Raw genomic sequence first — 24122 nt, 5'->3', positions numbered from 1 at the left:
TAATGTATTTATTGAACACATTTATCTTAGAAGAACATTACACTATGTTGTTTTTGGAATATTTACGATACAGACCGGATACCCATAGCTGGGCTGTGTTGTAAATTGACGTAAACGACCACAAGTTTGGCACTTTTAGCTGCCACATTGTCATCACCATAGTTCACATGGGCACTGACAGTACTGAGGCACAGTTCGCACTCTCACTCTCACTCCCACCTGACTGATAACCTATCAGTACCACACCTCACTCCACCTGACACTCATTACCAGTATTCTCTGCCTTAACAGTCTACTGTATTTACTACCCGACCGTAATGTTTGTGTTGCAAAAGTATCTTCAGCCAGTGCCGACAGTTTCAATTGCATTTGACTATTTATGTCCATGGTTAATTCTTTAACAGAGTTAATTTTCTGAAACAAATTGTGATGACAAACTATAACAACATTATGTTTAACAATGCGGGGATTTTAATAACAATAGATTCAGATCATTCATATTGTCATGTTTACTACTGGTTATAAAATCTATTCCAATCATACTCACATGAAAGTTTCATAAGAAATATTACTTGCTTTTTATCTGCTTTTTTGTTCACTCTACAATCGTAGTGGATTTTGCTTGTGGCGATTAGTCTGTGATTCTAACCTATTACATGTTATTTATAAAATTGTTTTACTAGAGACAGGTTTGTTGTTTGTTAATTTATTAAAATGCCAAGCTCTAAACTAAACCCAGATACCCGCAGTGAAAGGCTGAACAGTTAACCATTCACGTATATAATAATAATATAATTTATGAATACTAAAAATTCTACATAAACTGTAAATATTCTGTTTATAATATTGTTTCATTATAAAAGTAATTGGCTTGAAATAAGAATTAAAAAGGAATTTATTATAAGCACTTAACTTTATATATATCTTATATATATAAAAATCTTGAGTCACGATGTATGTTGCCAATAAACTCCAAAACGACTGAACCAATTTCAATCAAATTTCACATGTATCCGTAATTTAGTCTAACTTAGAAGATAGGATAGTTATTATCTGAATTATTCGCTTATGTCGTGAATATAAACGAATAAAATGAAGAAAAGTTTTCAAAGCGCCTGCACATTATAACCTGCAATTACGAGATAGATACGTATATTAAACAGTGAAACACTATTTGAAGGCGCTAAGTTATGATGTATAATTGTCTAAACTAAATTTTTGGTTGAACTTAAAGGTTGAGTGGTAGACCACTTTGTAATAAAATACATTATGCATGTACAATACATTTTTGACATATTTTCTTGATCGTGACATCAAGGTAAAATCTACATCGGGGTTGGAAATATAATTTACTTCAACCAGAAATGCTCATACGCGGGCAAAACTTACGAAAAGCGTGCGAAGCCGCGGGAAACAGCTAGTATATATATATATATATATATATATATATATATATATATATAAAGGCATTAATAAATCATTGAAATCATGTGAATATTGAGTAAAATTTTATTGTACTACCAGTACAAATTATTTAATTTAGAAATATTATGAGAAATTCATAAAAACATTTATTTAATTAATAAAATGTTTTATACTAGTATTGAACAAAAGCTAATGAACTTTACTCTAAGTATGTCAGTAAAGCTCTCTATAACAATTTGTTTTAGTATTTTAAAGGAATAGTATTATTAAATATATATTATGTGTGCAAATCTATTACAAATTAGGAATATTTTTTTCTTTTTTACTATTTTTACATATCAAGTAGTATGACACCGTGTGAAGAACAAAAAAAATGTAAAATATCATATAATAATGTTGCAATAATTCAGTACACATCTTTATCTTTATGATGAAGTGCAAAAGTGTACTTAGCAATGATGATCTGGTGATATTTTCTGCTGCAATGTTACAAAATTGTATCTAGCAATGAGGACCTGGTGATAATTTCTGCTGTAATGTTGCAAAATTGCACTTGGCAACAATAACCTGTGATATTTTCTGCTGCAATGTTACCAAATTGTATTTAGCACCGATTACTTAGTGGTATTTTCTGTTTCAATGTAACATAAGTGTACTTAGTAATGATGAACTAGTGATATGTCATATTCAATGTAAGAAAAATGTGCTTAGTAACGATGACCTGGTGATATTTTCTCTTTAATGTAACAAAAGTAATCAGGGTGCACATAAAAATGTGAAACATAAAAGAGCACGAAGCAGAAATTAATTAAAGCAAGTTTTAAAGGCAAACAGTGACGAGGGCATAACACCCACACAGCCATTTAGGATTCTGTTGTCTCATCAGAATAAAGAGAGGGAGAGAGAGAGATAGAACTGTCCTTATGGGCTCATCTCAGCTGACTCACGACACACAAATATTTTATTTCTCACTGATGATTTTTTTCAACTATGAGATATATCTTACATTACTGGTTATTGGTTCTTCACATTACAATAACTAATAAAGTTGAATTTTTCTCTCTTAAAAGTTTCAACAGATTGCAACACCTTTAAATAAATTCATACAAAATGTTTACCTATGCAAAGAAATAATATTCTTAATGTTTCTAATAAAACTAAGTTTTTAAAGAATTACAACTAAATTACATTGTCAAGTTTATTTCAAATATTAAATTCTTATGGAGAAATAAAGATTATGCATATTTAGGTGGTATGTTAAACAATCAATAATCCTTGTTTACTAACATGTATTACTTTTAAGAAATAAATTGTATTCAAATACTAATGTATTCTAGTACAATTTTATTTTTGTTTTGTAATTTAACAGTTAATGTTTTCTATCACCTATGTAACAATTCCAAATAGAGGATGAAGTAAAATAAAATATTCAGACACCTAAGGTTACCAATCATGTATTTTGTATATAATATGTTTGGTATAAAAATGTGTAGGTATTTAATAAGACTTTTTAAATTTATTTCTGTAAAGGAGTCCAATTAGTTTTCTGTTGGAATTTATTAAAAACAATGTTTGGTTAGGGACCTTTAACATATCTTTTTTAAAGACAGGAAAGAATTAAGAACAATACTTTGATCATTCCATAAAAGTTGTATTTAGGGCCATCTCAAGATCAGTTAACGAAAGATTGAAGATAAGGATATTTTATATGGATACAAATACCATGTAAAAATGTCAAGATAAGGATATGACATTCTACATGGTATGTGTATCCATGTAAAATATCATTATCTTCAATCTTTCTTTACCTGATCTTAAGATGGCCCTAAATTTTGTTTCAAATGCTTACAACTCTTTATGGAATCCTCTATTTATTTGGCATTGTGACATAGGTGATAGAAAATATCTTTATTTGTGTAATAAGTGTTATGTTAAATTACAAAACAAAAATAAAACTTTACCAGAATACATTAATATTTGAATAAATATATTTATTTTTTAATTAAAATTGTGTGTGTGTGTGTGTGTGTGTGTAACAAGCCATGTTATTTTATTTACCAAAAAGTTAATTAACTAACAAAAACTGTTATTACGGTACTAAGTATTAATTTTTAAAGGATTTCAAGTACTTCCAAATGTGTAGCAAAAGGCTGACCTGGGTAAAAATCAGAATGGAAGTCAGTGCGAGACGGTGTGGGAGAACTAACACCTGAGGTGACAATTATGACACATCTCACTTAGAGTCCAGCAACCCATTCTTGTTGTTCTCAAATCTTTATTCTGTTGTTTAATTCTTCAGCAATGTAATAAATAAATGAGTTGGCCAAAGTGTATGTTAAATTTTATACATTTGTTACTAAAATAGTATAGTATTTAGGTACAAGAGACTATTTATAAAAATCCTCATTAATAAAAAATGTAAGTGCGCAAGTCAAAATTTAAACATACAAGAAACTAATCAATATATTTTATATAAACTTTTATTATTGACATTAATTTAGAGTGATGTGAGACATGGCAGAAATAAATCACCATGTCACTACATGATATTTATTTATAACAGAATTTAACTCTCTTCAGAAAACATGATTAAAAAATGTAATATTTAAAATTATTTTCATTAAATAAATATAATTTCCATAAGTACTCATGTCATGTCCTGGAGCCCTAATACATATTGCAAATATTATACATTTCTATCTTCAGCCGTTGTTATTTGGGCCAGATTACAAAATTTCCAATGTCAAATACTTGTAATTCCTTGTGGAGTGATAACAAAATGTTTTCTACATTTTCTATCTTTAGGAAAGTTATCTGAAAGGGCTACAAGTTAAAAATAATAAAAACATTTCCCCAACCATAAATTTAATTTACCACTTAATGTAACGGCTTATCGTAGCAATAGTATCACAAATTTGATTTTAGTATAGCACTAGATTTTTCCACTGAAAATTTGTAATATTGGTCAGCCAAAAAATCGGTTGTTTGATTTCAAACAACTAAACTAATTCAATTAAGTAAAATATCCGTTAAAATATTTTCTCTCACTAATATAAACATTTAGTGGACAATGTGGTGGTACAACAAACGGCTGGATGACATTGACGTGCTGTTTTATACCGCTGTGTTGCCGAAACACAAACTCAAGTGGGCCCTAAAAGCCAGAGCCGCAGTTTTAAAGCTCTTCGCCATTATGTAGATGATGCCCCGGTTGACAAGTGCCGACGGTCAATAAAGGAGCCTTTAGACCACACTTTGTAGCTTACACACAGAGTCATCTCATTAGTAAGAGAATACAGTACATTATAGTATATTGTAATGTTAAATATTAAAAAATAAAAAATGTAATGGTTTTATCACATTTTATAAACAGTTCTGAGTATGCAAAATACACTAAAATTAATTAAAACACTTTCAAGTCTATTTGTTTTACATGCTGAATTTTATACATATGTTTTACCAGGAAAATACAATGTATGTATAGAAGAAAAGTATCACAAGTTCCTAAAAAATCGTATTATTAAAAATTATATGCTTACATATGCAATTCCAAATTTAAACTTTCATGAAACTAATAAATGTATTTTTATTATTGAGATCAGCTCAAAGAGACCTACTGTTATAACTCACAGGCAACTTAATTAAGATATATTATATACACCTAAACAATGGGCATTTAATTTAAAATTTGAGTTTTTAAGGTTTTGTACATTTAATATCATGACAGTACAGTATAGTACTCTCATTCTACTAAAGTCACCTGTAATCTACTCACTATAGATTATTTATGTCCTGACATAATTTCACACAATTATTGTTAGCAGACTCTAAAAAGCACTGGAAAGATCACTGAGATATATACATCAATCAATGTTTGATTTGTATATCAGCTGAACTAATGTACATAGTGATGTAGCTGAAAACCTTGTTATCCCTGAGCCGTTACTCTTCTAACATTATTACTCTTTTTATGAATCAATTAAACTCAAACAGTATGCGAGTAAGAAAGCCATACATTCATTCTCATATTCAATGAATCTCATAAACTAATGATTGTTGTTACACATAAATACAGGGTGTCCATTTTAACTATGCAACCACTGGTATCTAAAAAAAACCACTTAATTTATAGGAAAGTTTGAGTAGAGGACTTCACCTACTTCCTAGTGACAGATTAAAATCTGAATTTAGAATATACAAATTTGGTCTTATCATTATGAAATAATGACCACCAAAGCTTAGCAAGTTAGGTAGTTAGGGACAGTTTTTAATATATTTTTAAACCATTGCTAATTAAGCATAAAAACATAGATGATCAATATTATACAAAAGTATATACTTTTTGATGCAAATATCTTTTTACGTTATATTGAGGGACAGCATATAAGGAGTCTGAATAAAATCTGAAATGAGAGGCCAGGTCGAGAAGTACATCAAATTAAAGATCTCTTTATGAGGATACAATCCCACAAATCCAATCTCAAATGGTTCAATATATAATTTAGTTCTTTCTAAAGAATACACATTTTTCATGGTACTTCTGTTGTACATATTAATGTAATGTCTTGTTAATTTTATTGATTAGAGTTTAGCTCTTTTTTGTCAACCTTGTTTGCTTTGAAAATACTAGTAACTTTATTAATTATTTTTTTAAATGTATTAAAAAATAAAATAATAACAATTACAATCAATGTGATATCACAGTTTGTAGTATAAATGTACTCTAATATATTTGGGGAGGTTCTCATATTGTCCATATGAAAGTTGCCACTGGAAATGGTCTATATATAAAGAGAGCTGAAGGTTCAAATAGTTTGCCAATTTCAGTTGTTGTGAGCTCATTAGATGCTTTTAAAAATATCAACAAGAACCGTGTTTAATAGCTATGAAGCAGTCAATGATCGCTAACTTAATTTCTGCACATGTTAAATATGTGCTTTGTGGATTTCAAGATGGCCACTGGGTTCCTATAAGTTGTGGATCCACCAAAAGACACACTGTACAAGACACCATTGTTATTCCTTGTCTGTTAAACTTTTATAGGGTTTTATCCTTCTTTACAATTTATTATATTTCATAGGTTCGTTTTTACTAAATAAAACTGTTAGAACAAATTAAAATTACCTATAATTTCAAATTAAAACTCTTTAAAGGTGAGGAAATTATGCTTAGTATAAATCTCGGTCCTCTCAATGACATAACATTTTATAAAGAACAAAATCTAGAAAATTATATTAAGAATTATAACAGATTCATAAAAATTGACAAATAAATAGTAAACAGTGAAACTAAACAAAAATGAACTGGAAAATATCAACAAAGCATTTATCTAAGAGCTTAAGAAACTCTATGCCGCAGAAACTTTTCTTCCTGAGAACACCTGAAACTAAAATATTGCGCTTTTAATCAAAATTAACTGCTTCACCTGAACTCATGAATCACTAAATTCTTCGAGAGTTATTACACATTCAATACAAGATTTCACACCGTAATATCTTTTGTCATTGTCTAGAATTCATAGAGTATTTTAAAATGTATATATTTTTCTTTCCATTACATCATTTTACTTTTTTTACATCATTATGAAGTCTACTCATAGTCAAGGTAAGTTATACAAAATTTAAATATTAAAATAATTAAATTTAGTCTTGAAAATACTAATAAAATCTACAGAAATGATTTTAAGATTTTTAAAAATATGTTATACAAACTTAGATTAAGGATTATGTTAAAAGTGAGGATATGCTAAATAATGTTCCAGCAATATTTTAATCTATATTAACAACACAGTAATGTTTTATAATTAAGTTTTTTTACTTTCAGAGCTGCTTCCTAAAAAAACATGTAAAGATTATTTTAGAAAACGCCTTATGTGACATTATTTTTTGATTCACACTAAAAGTAAGCTGAGTTCTGAATCTGTTTAATGGTAAAGCAAATAATGTACTTTAACAACATTAAAACTTTGTAGTTTAGTTTATTCATACAATATTCACATACCAAACACACATATTCTTATGTTGATTTGATTATTAAAATTTATTTGTTAATAGTTACTAAATCATTATCTTCATCTATAAAGTCATCAGACCGTTTAAAGTGATATGTATATGCATTTACTGTACATGTTTTTTTTATTTTCCTTCAAACCCAATAATTTGTCAAGAGGTGAGGTATTTCTGATCATATAAAAAGTTGTTTAAAAAACTGATATCGCACATACTTTTAAATCAATATATCCAGTAATAATAATTTTGAAAACCTAACTGCTAATTCCCAACAGTATATAACTCTATCACTAGAACTGTCACTGTCACTACATATTTCAAAATCTATTTCATTTTTGCAAAGCACACAACTTTACCCGTCCATGTTTTCTGCTCAACTAATCAAAATTTGCAACAAAAATGTTATTACAGAAAAGTATAGGAAAAAACAAGAATCTCATAATAGGAAACAATTGTAATACTATGGAATATTGCTGTTAGAATACAGCACCTAGTGTAACAGGATGGTAAAGTAGTGTGTTGATCTGAGTTGTGCATTCCACAGTGGCACTGAGTTGTCCAAGTTGATTCATGCCATGCGTGCTGAGAGGTTTAAAAAGGATGAATTTGCATTGGTTACTTTCAACTGACCCTGACAAGACAAAAACTATGAAGATAGATGCGATCAGGAACAGTGAATTGGTAGGAGGCTCACTGTGGAATAATGTGAAAAAATAACAAAATGGTTGTCATTTACAGTTATACATTTAATTGTTTGGTCAGTATTCTTTATTTGTTTTAATAAATAAAAACGTTACCAAAAATATAAAAATCAGTATAAATAATCCAGATTTATTTGGGATTGCAGTTTGCTAGCTTGGTGTGTGCATATATTCTCGTATGTGTGTGAAATTATAAATATCAGTCACTTTAAGTAACCGATTACAATATTGTAGAACTGGATATCATGCATGTTATTGAGTTGATAAAAAAGAAAATTTATAATAGTAGAGACAGTTTTTGTTTAATCACATTAATTCAACCACCTTTCGAAGTTTCAGTCCACACTTTCAAAACACCCTGTAATATCTTTAATGCATAATATCAGAAATAAGAGATCAACACACTGTTTCCCCTCCTAAAACAAGACATGGGGAGCCCCCCAAACTGAAATCCTGCACACAGTGTTTTCCCAATTTCAATTGTACCGTTGTAAGTTATGTGGTACTTTTTTTACAGTGATTATTAAAACTTTTACTATGATGAAGTATCATTTCAATTTTGTAATCTACTAAGTAATGGACTCAGGCTGGAGCATCAACAAACTGGTAAACCACTGTTAATGGGACTGACAATGATAAATGAAGGGTGCAGCATTAGCCTCTGTACAAGGCTCAATTAATGGCCTACTGGTAACCTGATGATTGTAGCATTGGCCTCTTCTAACAGTGGTCCAGGGACCTCTTCATTTTATTTGTTCTGTACATGGATCCGATTTGGCAGTCAGATTTGCATCATCCACTTCATTTATTTTTTTATTCCTAAGAGAACATTTACTCTGATTTGTATTCAGCAAATGACCGGTATGATAATGTTTTCAATACAGCTCCTCACGTTCTATTTAAATCTATTCAAGTTGTACAATATTAAGAGCGACTTTCCCTGGCAACTGAGTACTTACTGTCTCAGTATCACGAACCAGAGACCGATGTATAAATCAGTCAAGACATAAAACTTTTACAAGTTATCTAATAACCATCTGAACCAAGCCTGTAATAATGTGGAGAATGGTTTCAAGCTAAAACCATACAATATAATATTCACAAAATTGTTTTATTTAAAATACATGTAATTTTCTAATATTGCATCAAAATAATGAATTATAAAACTTGATGATTTGTTAGTAAATTCAGATCACCAGCATCAGGAAAAAATAGTGTATGAGATATTATTCCTGAACAAGACCCCTCTACTCAAGCTACTCTGATATGGCAGCTGCTCTGTCCATAAGAAATCAATGAGAAGAAAACTACTGTTTTTACCGTCTTATTGAAATCGAAATTAAAAACTTACTATACAGAATGTAAACATAAATAATTTAAATAGTTGAATAGACAATAAAAATAAAAAAAGAATTCAGTATTCAAATAACCATTTACATTGTAACGAGAATTAACATGCTGAAGCACAATCTAATACAGAGGTCTCAAAACATTTTATGGGTAAATTGCATTTAATTAGCATTATAACAGTGAATATAATTAATTTAACATAAAGATTATTGATTCTGGATAAGACTGAAGGATATCCAAAAGATATTCCCTGTGTATACCAAGTTAATAGAATACAAAGGATTAACCCTTGATGACTGCTTTATTAAATGAGATTAATAGTTTGACCACTTAGAGCATACAGAGGATTAACTGTCAATATCTCAGTCATCAGTGTATTGTAAAATTAATTCCTTTCTCAAAGAACAAAGAAAAGAACACACAACTGACAACAGAAAATGTAGGTGTTTATAGAACTGGAATAATAGTTACAGTACTTTTGGATAATAGCAACTCACCCATTTCATCATCACAAACTTCATTCTTGTCATCATTGGCAGTGTCCCCAGTGCCCTCTGGATTGTCCTGCTTGTTCTCTTTATCCTCTGAGTCCGTGCCATCACGTCGTCGCTTGTCCGGCACACGGATCACCTGACCTGGGAACACAGTGCGGGATGGCAGCCGGTTCAGGATGGCCAACTCTGACGGTGTGATGTCAAAGTGAGCGGCCACCGATGCCAGCGTGTCCGTTGGCTCAACCTGCAACACCACATATACATTAATCAATAAAAGTGATATAATCCGCATATTGGATAATATATTTACTATATAATCAATAATCCATACCATTTACCTAAAAAAACTGGACTAAAATAGATCCTTGGGAAACACCACAAGGTAAAAATGTATGTGTAAAATTGTATTCTTTGATTTCAGTAGAATTTTAACTATTCATAATAAATGAATCATGTAGAAAATGTCTGCATTATATGATTAATGTGGGATTGTAAGCACTCATAGGAAATTATTTTAACATAAAATTACTGCAGTTCATGTAACAAAACACATTATAGTTTATACAATTAAATTAAATCCTTTGAGGTAGCAAAACATATTAGAGTACATATATTGTGTTGCTTATCTTGGGCTGTAAGTAATAAATTCTATAAATGTATTCATAGTGCATTGCCCTTTACAAAACCCTACTGGTGTTTATCAAGAAAGTTAAATCAATTAATCAAATGAATTTAATCTGTTTAAGAAAATCTTTTCTGTTACTTTGCTAAACATTATTAAAAGATTAATTAGATAAATTTGAATTACTTTTACTATTTTAAAATATTTAAAAATCTTCATTTCTAGTTAGTTACAAACTTAAGTTATAGTTTCAAATATCTTTTTGTAACACTGTTTAAACAACATTGATGTCAGTGGAATATTTTTGTAATATTCATTGTACGATTGCTTGGCTTTCACAAGCACAAAGTTCCATACTTTCCATAAATAAAGATCAAGAGTATATGTAAATACAGTTAACATGGAAAGACCACACAAGACATGTTGTAGAAAACACACAAGTAACTGTTTGGCCCCTAACTAATTAATATTTTATAAATTTATGTATTAAAATAAGTATATTAAAGTGATGTTTTTCATCTGAAAACAAGATAATTTGGAAATGTTAAGTTTTAAAAGATTGTTAAGGAGATTGAGTGTAGAACATGTTAACGTTTAGTGTACAAATATTGAAAGAATTTCCATTTTCATGAGTGTATGAGAAAAACAGAAATTCATACAGAAGAGTTAGGAGATCAGGATTTGGTTAATAGATGAAAAAGTTCCATTTATGAAGTTATATTAGGCTCAATAGTACAAGTAAGTTCTTGGTTTAGGTTATAGTAAACTGGAAATTACCACTTTTGTTTTACTGTACAGTTTAGTGTAAAAATATAGTTATCAACTGATGTAAATAATCTGAGTTTTTAAAACAGTTAACAAAATCAAAAATTAGAATCATAATGTGTTTTTATAGCCATTTTTGACCAAATTAAATAGTTTGTGAAAGTAAGAAAGTTATGAAAGTTTATTAGCATTTTATGAGTTACAAAATCGTGAAGGCAATTTAATATAGTGGTTTGCAGTCATTCAAACATAGCAATTGTCTGCTATATTTTATTAAATGTCAGCATATTGGCTTTGTTACAGCAGGTGTAAAAGACATAATTATATCAATTCTACAGAGAGAAATAATTTCGTAACAAGATGAATGGTGTGGCTGAGATGAATGTCACTGTTATTATTATTGTAAATTTGGATTTTAAGCCTCTTGGAAATGGGCGTGATGTTGAGTAATAGCACCAGAGATACAGCTGTGTGTCACACCCCCACCAATAATCATGTGCAGCTGGTAACTTCACTCACTATCCAACCATGCCAACATTTCAGTTTATACTTAACTCCTACTAGTCAGAACATTTATTTTACCAATCATCTTGAGGAATTTACGACTGTTTAGCCAAAGTGTAATTAAAATGGTTTATTGATTTAGTAATGTTCAATCTGATGAAAAACACACAATTAAAATTTATAATTATTATATTAGTCTTAATTAGTGCAAATTATGTTTAAAAATGTAAAGAATAGTATATATTTTTATTATTGCTAACTACTGAGAAAGTCCAAAGCTCAATAATCACTGCAGAGGGATAAATTAAGTAGATTTAAGCTCTAACCTATTATTTTTTATGATAAGTATCACAATTGTCAAGTAGAAAATTAATATACTGCCCGGATCAGGTTATTTCATGTAAAATCTTTGATTTTCATTTCTTAGATCATAATGGGCTTATTTTAAATATCCAAAAAAATACTTTGTCTAAAACATCAGAAACTTGCCAAAATCCAAAAGGACAAACGACACCTTTTGTCATAATTTTTTCCAAAATCTTTATTTGACGATCTGACAAACAATTTGTTGTCACATGTATGGAATACCTTACCCAATAATGAAGTATTACTCTCTAGCCAAAAATTCTTTTTTTCAGCATTTTTCTCCATTTCAGTTAATAAATTAACATTTTTCTCCACAGTGAAAAACAACGTTCCACAGTTTGAGAGATCAATGGTCGAAATTGAAATAATTGGTATAATGGAAAACTGGTCCAAATGAAAGTTTTTGGACAAACTAGCTAAACATTCTACATATGATAGGCTTCGTGCTGACTATGTGAATCTCAAGGCTATTATAAAAAGTCTATAGAACATGGAAAGCAAACTCATAATGTCACAAAAATAGAAAATAACAATAACAAATATAAGGCTGCCTGGAATTTGATAAAGAAAATACAAACAGTTTATCATCTCAATCAAATATAAATATCACTACAGATAACTTTAGGACTTTTCTATTAATTTGGTTGAACAAATAAAGGATAGTATCAAAAAGCCTCATGTTTATAGTATGAGTAAAACTCAGAAAACAAAGATATTTGTAACTTATCTAACAATATATTCAAACGAATTTACCATACTTTTTTGAATCCATTAACTGTATGTATTAATAAATGTATGGGGGAAGGTATTTTCCTTGATGAATTGAAGTTGTCAAGAAACTGCCTGATTTTGAAGAAAGGGTCTAGAAATCTTCCTGAGAGCTATCGCCCAGTATAAATTATACCTGTCTTATCTAAAATAATAGAAATTTTAGTATATGATCAATTTGTTGCATATTTGGAAAATAACAACTATCTAAATTTATCACAATCTGGTATTAGAAGAGATAAATACACCTATTAATGCAGTTGATTCGCTAATTAATGAGATCCTAAAAACTTTTGAAAGAAAAGCCTTTGCTCAGGCAACATTTTTTTGACCTGAGTAGGACCTTCAACAGTTTTGACCATGTGAACTAATCTTAAAACTAAACTATTATGATATTATTGGGAGTCCTGCTATGTTCTTTAAAGACCATTTATTTAATCGCATGTAAAAAGTTTGTATGAATGGAAACTTGTACAACGAAGTGGTGATCAGGAATGGAGTACCTAAAGGGTCAGTCCTGGGCCCTATTCTCTTTTTATTACATATAAATTATGTTCCTAGTGTTGTTATGACCAAATCTCTTATGACGATAGAACTCTTTTAAATATCCATACAAACTTTGACAAACTATAATTTCTAGTCAATGAAACAGTTGAGGAAGCCTTCAGTGTGGTTTAGATCAAATGGATTTTTATTAAATGAAGTCAAAACTCAAAACATTGTGTTTACCCTATAACAAACCCCTTCCATTGACACATAAAATTATTTATTTTGTTGTGCAAATTTATAGGAATATTTATTGACAATAATTGAAATTGAATCCTCATATTGAATATATTTAAAAAAGATTGTCTAGAGTAATTTTTTACTTAGACGTATTATAAATTGTGTACCTATGTAAAATCTGCATACTATGCTTATTTTCAATCAATAATCAGATATGGCTTAGTATTATGGGGTAACAGCACTAAAATTAATAACATCCTTGTTCTGCAAAAGAAATCTATCAGAGTAATAATAAAATCACAATCACTAGAGCACTGTAAACCACTTTTTATTAAGTTTGAGCTGCAAACTATTATCAATTTATATAATTTTGACTCAGTATTATATATTAAAAAAAATATATGTCATCATTCATTTTAACTAACAACTTGCATAATTTTTTTTTGAGGGAGAGGCAGGAAAATACTTTTACACACACAGGTGGCCAGCCTGTTGTGTGGGACTCCTACGTAGAATACCCACTAAAAACCTCCTCTACTCTTAGGATTCTAGCGTGGAAACCGCTTATCGCTTTAAACTTCGGGCTAGGCCCAATTTTGGCTTACGCCCAGAGGGCTCGCACCTATCAAGCCGTTCGGATCTTGGATCTGTCCCGCATTACGGTCCAGATCTTGTATTATAATACAAGAAATAAAAATAATATTGTTATGGAACATTTTAGATTAGGCAAAAAACCAATCTAGTCTATTGTAATTATTCAAAAGATTTACAACAGATTACAATATCTGGTTAATAATTATAAAAAAAAAAACTGTCCAAAGTCTTAACTGTACAACTGGCTTCTCGAAAACTCATTTTATTATTTATCAGAGTTTTTCAGTATGGAAGACATTAACTTTTATATAGTTTAGTTTTACTACTTACTGTTTTTTGCTACATAATGTTATCAACATAAAAAATACACATAAAAAAAGTCTATTATAATAATACTAACTGTTGTGACTATGTAACTTAGATGTATAATAAAACTTTGTCAATGCTTTCTGTACAATGACAATAAAACTTTATTTATTTATTATAACTTTCTTGTTACAAGAGTTCTCTGTGATCTAACAAATAATAATAACCGCAGTGGTGTAACTAGCATTAATCAATGCTTGAAATATTAACTAAGTTGCCTTTTTACAAACATTTACTTAAGTAAGTTTACAGTTTCTGTGTTAAAAGACTATCATGAGAGTTGTAATAATCTGTAATGGCTAGAGGACAAAACGGAAGCTCATCCAACCAAGCACATGTCAGTACAAGCCATTTCCATATAGAAACTTTCCATTTACAAGTGGGACTTAATTAAAATGATATAGCTTATTGACGTGCTATCTGGAGCTAAGCAGAGTTTACTGGATTCATTAAATTGTTAATATGATTAGATTTTATCTCAAAGCAATTTATATGTACTAATTGATATGTTATTAGGTATTTTAACACAATCTCTGTTGTACTTGAAATAATAAAGAGCATTTGATTAGTTGTTGTACACAATACATTGAAAGTTTTTCCAAACATAATATATGCTGTTAAATTTAAAATTACTCTAATGTTAGTGTAGGTTTTAAGTCTTAATTATAAACAGACAGGGTCCTACTATAAAAACTTGGCCTCCCAAATCTTTGAGACCCCTATCTCAAACAAGACATCTGTAATAACTCTAGAATTGGTTCTAAAGAGAGGGATATGATTTTGTACAAAGAAATGACACGGTTGAGATGTAAATCACTACTTATGTTATATAAATGGTGATTAAGGAACGGTGAAAATTGTTCTTAGATATCGGGGCACCAATATATCAGACTGTCACTGAATATGTATGAAGACTGTACGCACCACTCTGAAGTTCTGTACATACACTATAATCGGTAGCAATCACATCATCTATAAGGTTTCCGCACCCTGAGGAAACTCTCCGGTTTACACAACACATTAATAACTCTTGGAGAGAGGGAAGATAAATACGACAATGGAGAAACACATTTATCTCAGTCTTAAATTACCTCTCACTTAAACTTTGAAAACTTTTATTTTCCTTCGGATGATTTATCCATATTTTCTCAAGCTTTCTTTTCTATATGAAAAGTCTAATCAAAACAATCTGAAGGGGACAAATGCCAAACACACATTCCACTCTCATATACACACGTGGACATGTAATGGCTTTATACTACAGTACATATCTGGCAATACACTATAAGAATATTAGTTCAATCAAATCTTAAAACAGTATTATTTTTTTAATACAGGGTGTTTATTTTCAAACTACCAATCTGGTGTTTGTAACACTTTTGAAATGGATCATTTTGTGTCCTTTAAAATTGATTACCCAGAATCAGAAACAAATTATTTTCTGACACTTTTAAATTAAAAAAAAAATAAATAAAAAAACTACATAGGTCCCAACTGGTTTACTATACAAAAAATTGACCATGTCTTAAAAGAAGCTAGAATATGGAAAATGAAGGTTGGAACATTGGGCTCTAGACAGTGGAAGACTTCGAACTATTTACTTGATAAAGAGTTCAAATGTATTCCCTACAAGAAAACAAAAATGTACTTTTTTAACACATTTTAAAAATTATTAGGGCTATTCTTAATTTTATTTACATTTTAGTTATTATAAACAGGCAAAGCATATTTGCTTTTATGATTTATAACTGAAAAAATTGATGTATTGGATGCAATGCAGAGACTTCAAATATTTGTGCATTATAGTCAAGTGGACTACCAAACTAAAGTTATTAATTTTAATGGACATAAAATGTTCATAGTTTGTTTAGTTGATATTTATGGTTTACTTATTGGAAAGTGTATAATAAAAATACAAACTTGTTGTAAGTAATGCCTTAAAGCACTAAATTTGCAAATATAGGCGTTACATGTTGTTAAACAGTGTCCTGGGTAATTTGTACATCACAAGGCTGGAGGGAAGCAAGTTAGATCATCAATCACTGTTATTCCTCTTCACTTGTTAGGTATAGGCAAGAGGTACAAACTTGTATTGATGGATTGGCCAACACAGGCTGTTCATTCTTTCAGTTGAACATAATCAATCTTAAAAAGAAAAAGATATACAGTTCCTCCAAAAATATTTACAACTATGACAGTAAAAACATTTAACAATATTAATAACTGTAATATTTAGTAAACTTGTAGTTGTAAAATCTTGACTCTTAATCTTAAAAAGTAAAAAAATGTATTTAATGCCTTAGTTAATTAAAATTAAGATAACAAAAACTAAACCTGTTACTTTTATTATTGTTCCATTGTCAAAAATGAACTTTGAACAAAAAATTAATTTATGTTATTTGAATGACTATTATTTTAACTGAAGGTTTGAGCTCATATTAAATACGAAAAATTCAATACAGGAATGAGTACAAGAAAAATGCAAAATGATAAAAATAAACTGATATAACAGAGTATAAAAAGACCTGAGAGAATGTAACCAATGTGTTGTTGCAAAGACAGACAGACGGTCAGGCTGCTCTTTGATTTTTAACCCCAAAATCAATAGCGATTTTCCTTGGATGAAGAGGAGCCTATGTACTTCAAGACCCTAGGAACTTTCTGGCGAGAGTAATCGCACAGATGGCTAGACAATGAAAAGATTACAAGAAGGCCCTAATGTATCCTTAATGAGAAACGAGGATTCCAGGAAGGATTGTAACTTATTTTCTTTTACAACCTGGGGTATTTTATTTTATAATGCACTTAATTAAATTGTTTTAGCCTTGTCAGTTCTGCAAATATCAATATTTATTTTTAGGTTTTACGTTTATGTCCTTGTATTATATGGGATAAAAGACGTGCACAATGGGATTAGTAATGGTTAATTACATCTGAACATTATGCATCAAAACAGGTGTGTCAGAATCGTTTACTAGTCCATTGTTATAAACATGTCAAATTGAGAAATAAATATTTATTCAATGCTCAATTTATTTTGTAACTCTAAAATATTTTTCCATATTGATTGCTCTCAGGTTCTTGCATTATCAACAATAAATGTAGTTATAAATACAATTTATGTTACTATCAAGTAATATATTTTCAAATATATACAGCAAAATTATTACACTATATTGTTATACTGACTGTTTAGTTGGTAATTCCAGATATTATAACCCAATGTTAATGACATTCTTTGTTTACATTTTTGTTGTAAAATAAAGAACAAAACAACTTGTTTGAATTGAATTAGTGTATAACAATTTTTGAAATACTTGGCACGTACACAGTCAGTTGTCCCCATTTTGTATTTGATGTATTTTGTGTTTAATACTTAAAATATAACTTGGATATTTTAAGTCAGGAATGGACTTATCACATTAAATTGTTGTCATGCAAATATGAGATTTATAGTTCTTACTTAGAAGTATTAAACACAGAAAGAATGTGGTATGGTATTTTTTGATAACAAATACTAATATAAGAAGTCAAGGAGTCGAGAGCAATCATTGTATAAGCACGCAACTTTGGTTTTTTTTTAAATTAATGGAGAAATTTCCTTTAAGAGATAAATCAATTATAAACCGTGCAACGGTTAAAAGTTAAAAATATAAAATGATAATTCTTTACTCAGATCATGTTTTTCTTCACTTAATATACTTAAAACGAACTGACAAATAAATGTGAAATCAGTGTCAGCTAACTATGTACAAACCCTTAGAGTGATGACTTTCAGTCTATTTATAGAAATGTCAGACTGTCATACAACTATTATTTTTGTGTCTGATGGTCGGGTTAGTGTATTAACCAAAAACATTTCATTTGAGAAAAATCTATCATTTGTTATTTATAACCCCTTTGAATATCATTTCATTTAGATTTCCACCTAAACAACAGTAGCCAATATTCGATTATCTTCTTAGGAAGAAAAATAGTTCTATATCTTACTTATCTTTCTATATTATTTGCATGTCTTTCTGCAGTGCAAAGGTGCAAATTAGCTTTCGGCTCCTAGACTATTGATATAACAGTGTTCTAAAAATGTGTTGTTGGTAGGAATCACAGAAAAAAATGTAAAAAAAACATAATTTTATTATAGCAATGTTCTCACATTCTATACTATTCTATTTCCAGGCAAGATACATGCTCAAATTTAATTTTGGATCCAGCAATCACAATTTCGCTATTTTAGGTCATTAGAACATTACATGAAAAGAAAATTCAATTTTGATAAATTTAGATAGTTCTTGTAGTAATGTCCAATATTTATTATTGTGTCTTTAAAGACAATATTTTAATTGAATAAAATTGCAGAATACTAAACAAACATAAGTATGATTTTGCATTTGAAGCTTATATAAAAAAAGTGACAAAACTCTAAATGTATCATCACAACAAAAAAGAGAAGAAGTAGGTAAGACAAAAGTAAAATGGAGGAGTGTCAATAAGACACGTCAAGACAGACAGACAATCGATAAGTAGGCCTCAATTTGTCTCTTAGAGGTGGGGCGAGTGGAGGTACTTCTACTGTCACCAAGTGCTTTATATCACCTACTCTGTCAGTCCATCCCCAATACAATATAACATTTTATGAAATTTATAACAAATTATTTCTTAGAAACATATTTTGACCTGCCATCACACAATATTATGTATCACAATTAAAACAATAAACTAAATATACATTAAATCCTCTGAAAACTTTGTATCTACTGGAACAAGTAATAACAATTTTTGGTCATCATACTACTCTGTGTTTAACATATGCCTTTATCGCAAGTAATTTAAAAAAGGGAACTTAAATCAATTTTATGGTGGTTCCAAGGATGTTTTGCAGCTATTTCAGAAAATCCACAAGAATTTCATTTTGTGTAGATACATAAACATGAAAACAGTCCAAAGAAGCAGATGCCAGATATGAATTTTTTTTACGAGATCAAACTATTGTAATGTGATATTTCCACACAAAAAATACTAACATCAATCTGATTAGCTCAAATTAAATTATTCCTATATGGTGTTATATTGGTTTAATTATGTAAACTGAAAAGTAACTTAGAAGTTCAACCAACATTTTGACAGTGCACTGTCTCAGAATATTGGGCTTCTTTGATGTTTTATTGTTATGGTAACTGTGCCAATCCACTTCATTTATCTCAGCTTTCTTATGTGTACACTACAGTCAACACTGGCTTAATGTTCTGCCAATATTGATTAGCTGGGATGCTATCTCAGCACAAGGGCTTCTTCAAGGCTTTACTCTTACCTAAGCCAGTACCAGTCCACTTCATTTAGTCTGCTTATGTTACGTGTACACTAAAGGAAACACTTATTTAAATTGGTGTATTGTCTCTGCACATACGTTCACTTACTTAGCATATAATCCTGATTTGTAATTTATGTTTAATGATTCCAGTACAACCAACACAAACTCATATATTTCTGCTGATACTGATTATCTGAGATGCTGACTTGAGTATAGTGGCTTCTACAAATAGCCAATTCATTTAATGCTTTTGTTTTGCTTGTATTTTGTATATGTACTAAAGCCAAAACAAGCTTGGGTATCTGCTGATACTGATGCTGCCTCAGCACAGGGGCTTCTTCACCTAAACCGATCCACTTACTAACTTCATTCAGGTTCTTCTCTTTTGAAAATAAAAAAATTTTTTTGGCTTCTCACACAAGGGTTATGTCTTAATGATTGTAAATCTTGAGAATGAATTCATATAATTGAGAGTATAAACCGATTAAAAATGTGTAATATTATAAATTTACATAATCTATAAATTGTTTATTTGAATTCAATTAAATGAATTTATTTGTACATCACAAACTGATGTATTGCCATATAAATAAGGCCAAACAGATAATCAGTGCACATACTATATAAAAGGCAACATACTTAATTAAAATAAATTATATATTAGAATAAATACGTCCATGATTATCTAGTAACATTTAAATAAAACTATATGCTAAGCTTTGTTCTCTTTGACAGTTTACATGTATTTCCAGGGAGGCTTTAGGTAAATTAGAATTTTTATACAGTGCTACTTCTATACTATACACTTACATACTGTATATAGAACTCTTTTCTTATTAATGTAAAGTTATAATAAAGGAAATTAAATTAATTTAATTTTCATAGCAGGATTGTGAACATGTTCCACATAAGTTTAGGTAATATGTTGGGTTTTAATGGATGTATCTTAATATATTTTAGAATGTAGATATTTTTAATGTTCAAATCATTTTTTTCTCTAATGAAATCACTTCATAAGTCTTATCAGATATTATTTTGCTGCAACAACTTTGTTTAACTTACAGGAAGTTCCCCCATACAATAATACTGTATTTCAAAAGATTGTATATGTGGATAGTATATAATTTATTGTGCTATCTTTCTATTCACACTAAATTAAATGCAATTTTGAGAACAAATTTAAGTACACAATTTTATTGTTAAATAATCAATATGAGACATAGTGTAGGTGGTCTTTATTAACAATTATTCGAATAAACTTATTTATTCCTTAACTATACTATAGTCAATCAGATTTAGCCCACATTAAAAATTCCTAGTTTTAATTTATACAATTTAATACAATGATAATATTTTGCTAATTTAAGAAAGGATCATTATGTATAAGCCAATTTGTTTAGTTAACAAAATTGCTATTGTGCTATTTATTGACAAATTAAGCTTCAATAAAGAATTTACATTAATTAGAATATTGGTATATAGGGAAAAAGTGTAAGACTTATTTTAATTCCATAAGGTAAATGTTTACGGTTAATAAATAAAGGTACATTTAAGAATGAAGCCTTGTGAGGCACGAAATAAAAACCTTTTATCGTTTTGATTTAATTTTGTTGGGACCTTTGGTGACAATTGTTCTATAAAAATGTCACACAAATCTGATTTAATAAGCTGTAGTGCTTTCTCCTTTATTGCCATCAAGCTCAATTTATGTAATTGTAAGCTGTGATCAACACAGTGAAACATCTTGGTAAAATTATAGGTAAAACCAGCAATAGAATTTAATCCATCCAACAGGATATCAACACAAGATGTTAAAGACAGTTTTGTATGTTTCCAAATTCAAGCTAATCATTCCCAATTAATCTGTTGTTTACTTAACAATAAGTAAACCTAAAACCTATAGCTACGGTACATATCACAAAAATTATATTTTAATATTTTGATTGATTCATAATGACTTGGAACAGTATTTACCATATACATAAGTATGTTGAACCGTGAATGAAAGCAAATTGTATAGTAAATTTAAACATTTTAAGTACAAGTTTTAATGCCTCAATATCAAGCAATATCTAAATATTAGTGAAGATTAAATATAGATACTCACATAGAAATTTAAATCTATTATTTTTTAATATAATTGTAGTTAAAATGTCCGAATTTCAAATCTATATGATGAATTTATTCAGCTTTAGTCCAATTGTCCTACATAGCTACTTAGATTTGCTTTAATTACAATACTATATCTGATGGACAGCTTACTCCCATGCTGTCTACTGAAATTTCAAAGGATTAGTTCTGTACTTGGAGTTACAAAAACATTAGTCACATCAAAAACTATTGAATAAAACATTAATTTTGTTAATATAATATAAATTTTATTGTGACCGTTGTTGCAAAAGTTAAAAAGTACTAATGCTGATATAAACTTTTGAAACTGAAGAACTTTGTCTCAAGGAGACCTTGTGATAAGCAACTGCTAGATTGATAATGATTACAATGATAATTATTATGGATATGATCTTATGTGTTTGTTGTGACTCTGTAATTTATCTTTGGTAAAAAATTATTTGTACAAGGTTGTTTTACATACGACATTTCATTTTTGTACATTATTAATATCAACCCCTTGAGAGAGTGAAATATTTTAGTAAACCGAGTACATGGGTACTTACAAAAAAATGTTTTAGGTGAAAAAGAACACAAATAAAATAAAAATGGAGGTAACATTTCAATCTTTATGCTTCATACAGTGAGATCTACATAATAACACAATGTTCATATGTTATTTTTTGCTATAAATCACTGGCTTTCGAAAATTCTCTTGAATACTATAAACTGCATAAAAATGTATTTGTTTTACTGCATAAAGCTTCTACGTGATACATGTATAAATTCAGCCTGGTCTATGTCATTTATATTCATATAATTGGGTGTCCATTGAAATTTTGGGGCCTTCACCAATCTACGAGTACATTGGATCTATCCTAATTAAAGGATATCTAGCAACAAACACATATACCATAAGCATGTTTACGCATAATTAACAATTCTTTTGGCCTTAGCTAGATCTCAATTAATAGTGAATCAATATTTACAAAGAAGATGCAAAAAACAGTTTTAAGAAAATATTGAGCTAAAGACAGACTTGTAAAAGTAGTTTTTTATTTGTAAGATCCCAGTTACAAAGGTTTCATATAACTTAATGTTCTGAGACGGCTACAAACTGTAATCATTTCCGTGAACTCAGCATTATGAGTGTCATGATCATTAGTCTCAGCCATTCTGTCTTGTACTATTCTAGCTACTCCCTCTCTAGTTCTGACTAAATTTGAATTTTCCTAGTTAAATCATGATGTTAGAATGGCCATCTAGTAGCACTATGAAATGTTGTTTCAGTTAGATTATTTAAATGATCTAAATTAATTAAACTGTTAAATTATTTGTTTTATTTCTTGTACAGAGAGTTGATAGAATTTTAATAAACAATAGACGCTAAACAAAAAAAGAAGAGCATACAAAGGAAGATAAAAATAGCCATCAAGCAAAGAGGATTGGAAAGAAGACCATTTGTAAGGAAATGGGTGTATAAATAAAACATGCAACAGACAGTAGGCTGCAACAGTCGATATGCAAGTCTAGTCATGCTTGCAAACTATCAACTGCATTTAATTTGTCCATTTTGGTTTCATTCCTTGTTCAATAACACTGATTGTTTTCTATTACTTGCACTTATGGTTTGTATCGTACAAGTACAACTACACCAATTATTTAATACAAAATTATTTATGAGTCATCCTAAAATTAAAACAGTTAATCACTAATCTCTAAAAAAAGTATACAAGTATTTAACACGTAAAAATGATCAAAACATTAATCACAAGGAGCATCAGAAGAGTGTTATTATTAACAGAAAAGGAAAAGTAACTAACATTTTTAACTGATCTGTTGAAAAAATCATTAAAATTTTTTACACATAAGCATTCAAATAAAAAACATTAAATTACCACTAAGATTTGAACAAATAAATGTGCAATGTATAATGAATACTTTATGTCAGAAACATATATAGCCACCCCTCAGAGAGTCTTGACAGTTAAGTTATTCTTCCCTAACTTAAAAATA

General features: G+C 29.3%; 1 protein-coding gene across 11 annotated transcripts in view; it reads right to left on the bottom strand.

Moving 5' to 3' along the window:
* Positions 1-24122, bottom strand: part of LOC124359309 (TLD domain-containing protein 2) — a 498415-nt gene that overhangs the window by 126432 nt on the left and 347861 nt on the right. For all 11 annotated transcript variants that reach the window (XM_046811944.1, XM_046811946.1, XM_046811947.1 and 8 more), the window contains one exon: positions 9982-10222. In XM_046811944.1, the coding sequence (XP_046667900.1) occupies positions 9982-10222 (241 nt within the window). The remainder of the gene's footprint in view (positions 1-9981; positions 10223-24122) is intronic.

Source organism: Homalodisca vitripennis, chromosome 4 (genome assembly GCF_021130785.1).
Source record: "Homalodisca vitripennis isolate AUS2020 chromosome 4, UT_GWSS_2.1, whole genome shotgun sequence".
Taxonomy (NCBI): Eukaryota; Metazoa; Arthropoda; class Insecta; order Hemiptera; family Cicadellidae; genus Homalodisca; species Homalodisca vitripennis.
The sequence above is the reverse complement of the archived record's forward strand: the minus strand, read 5'-3'. Positions and strand labels throughout refer to the sequence as shown.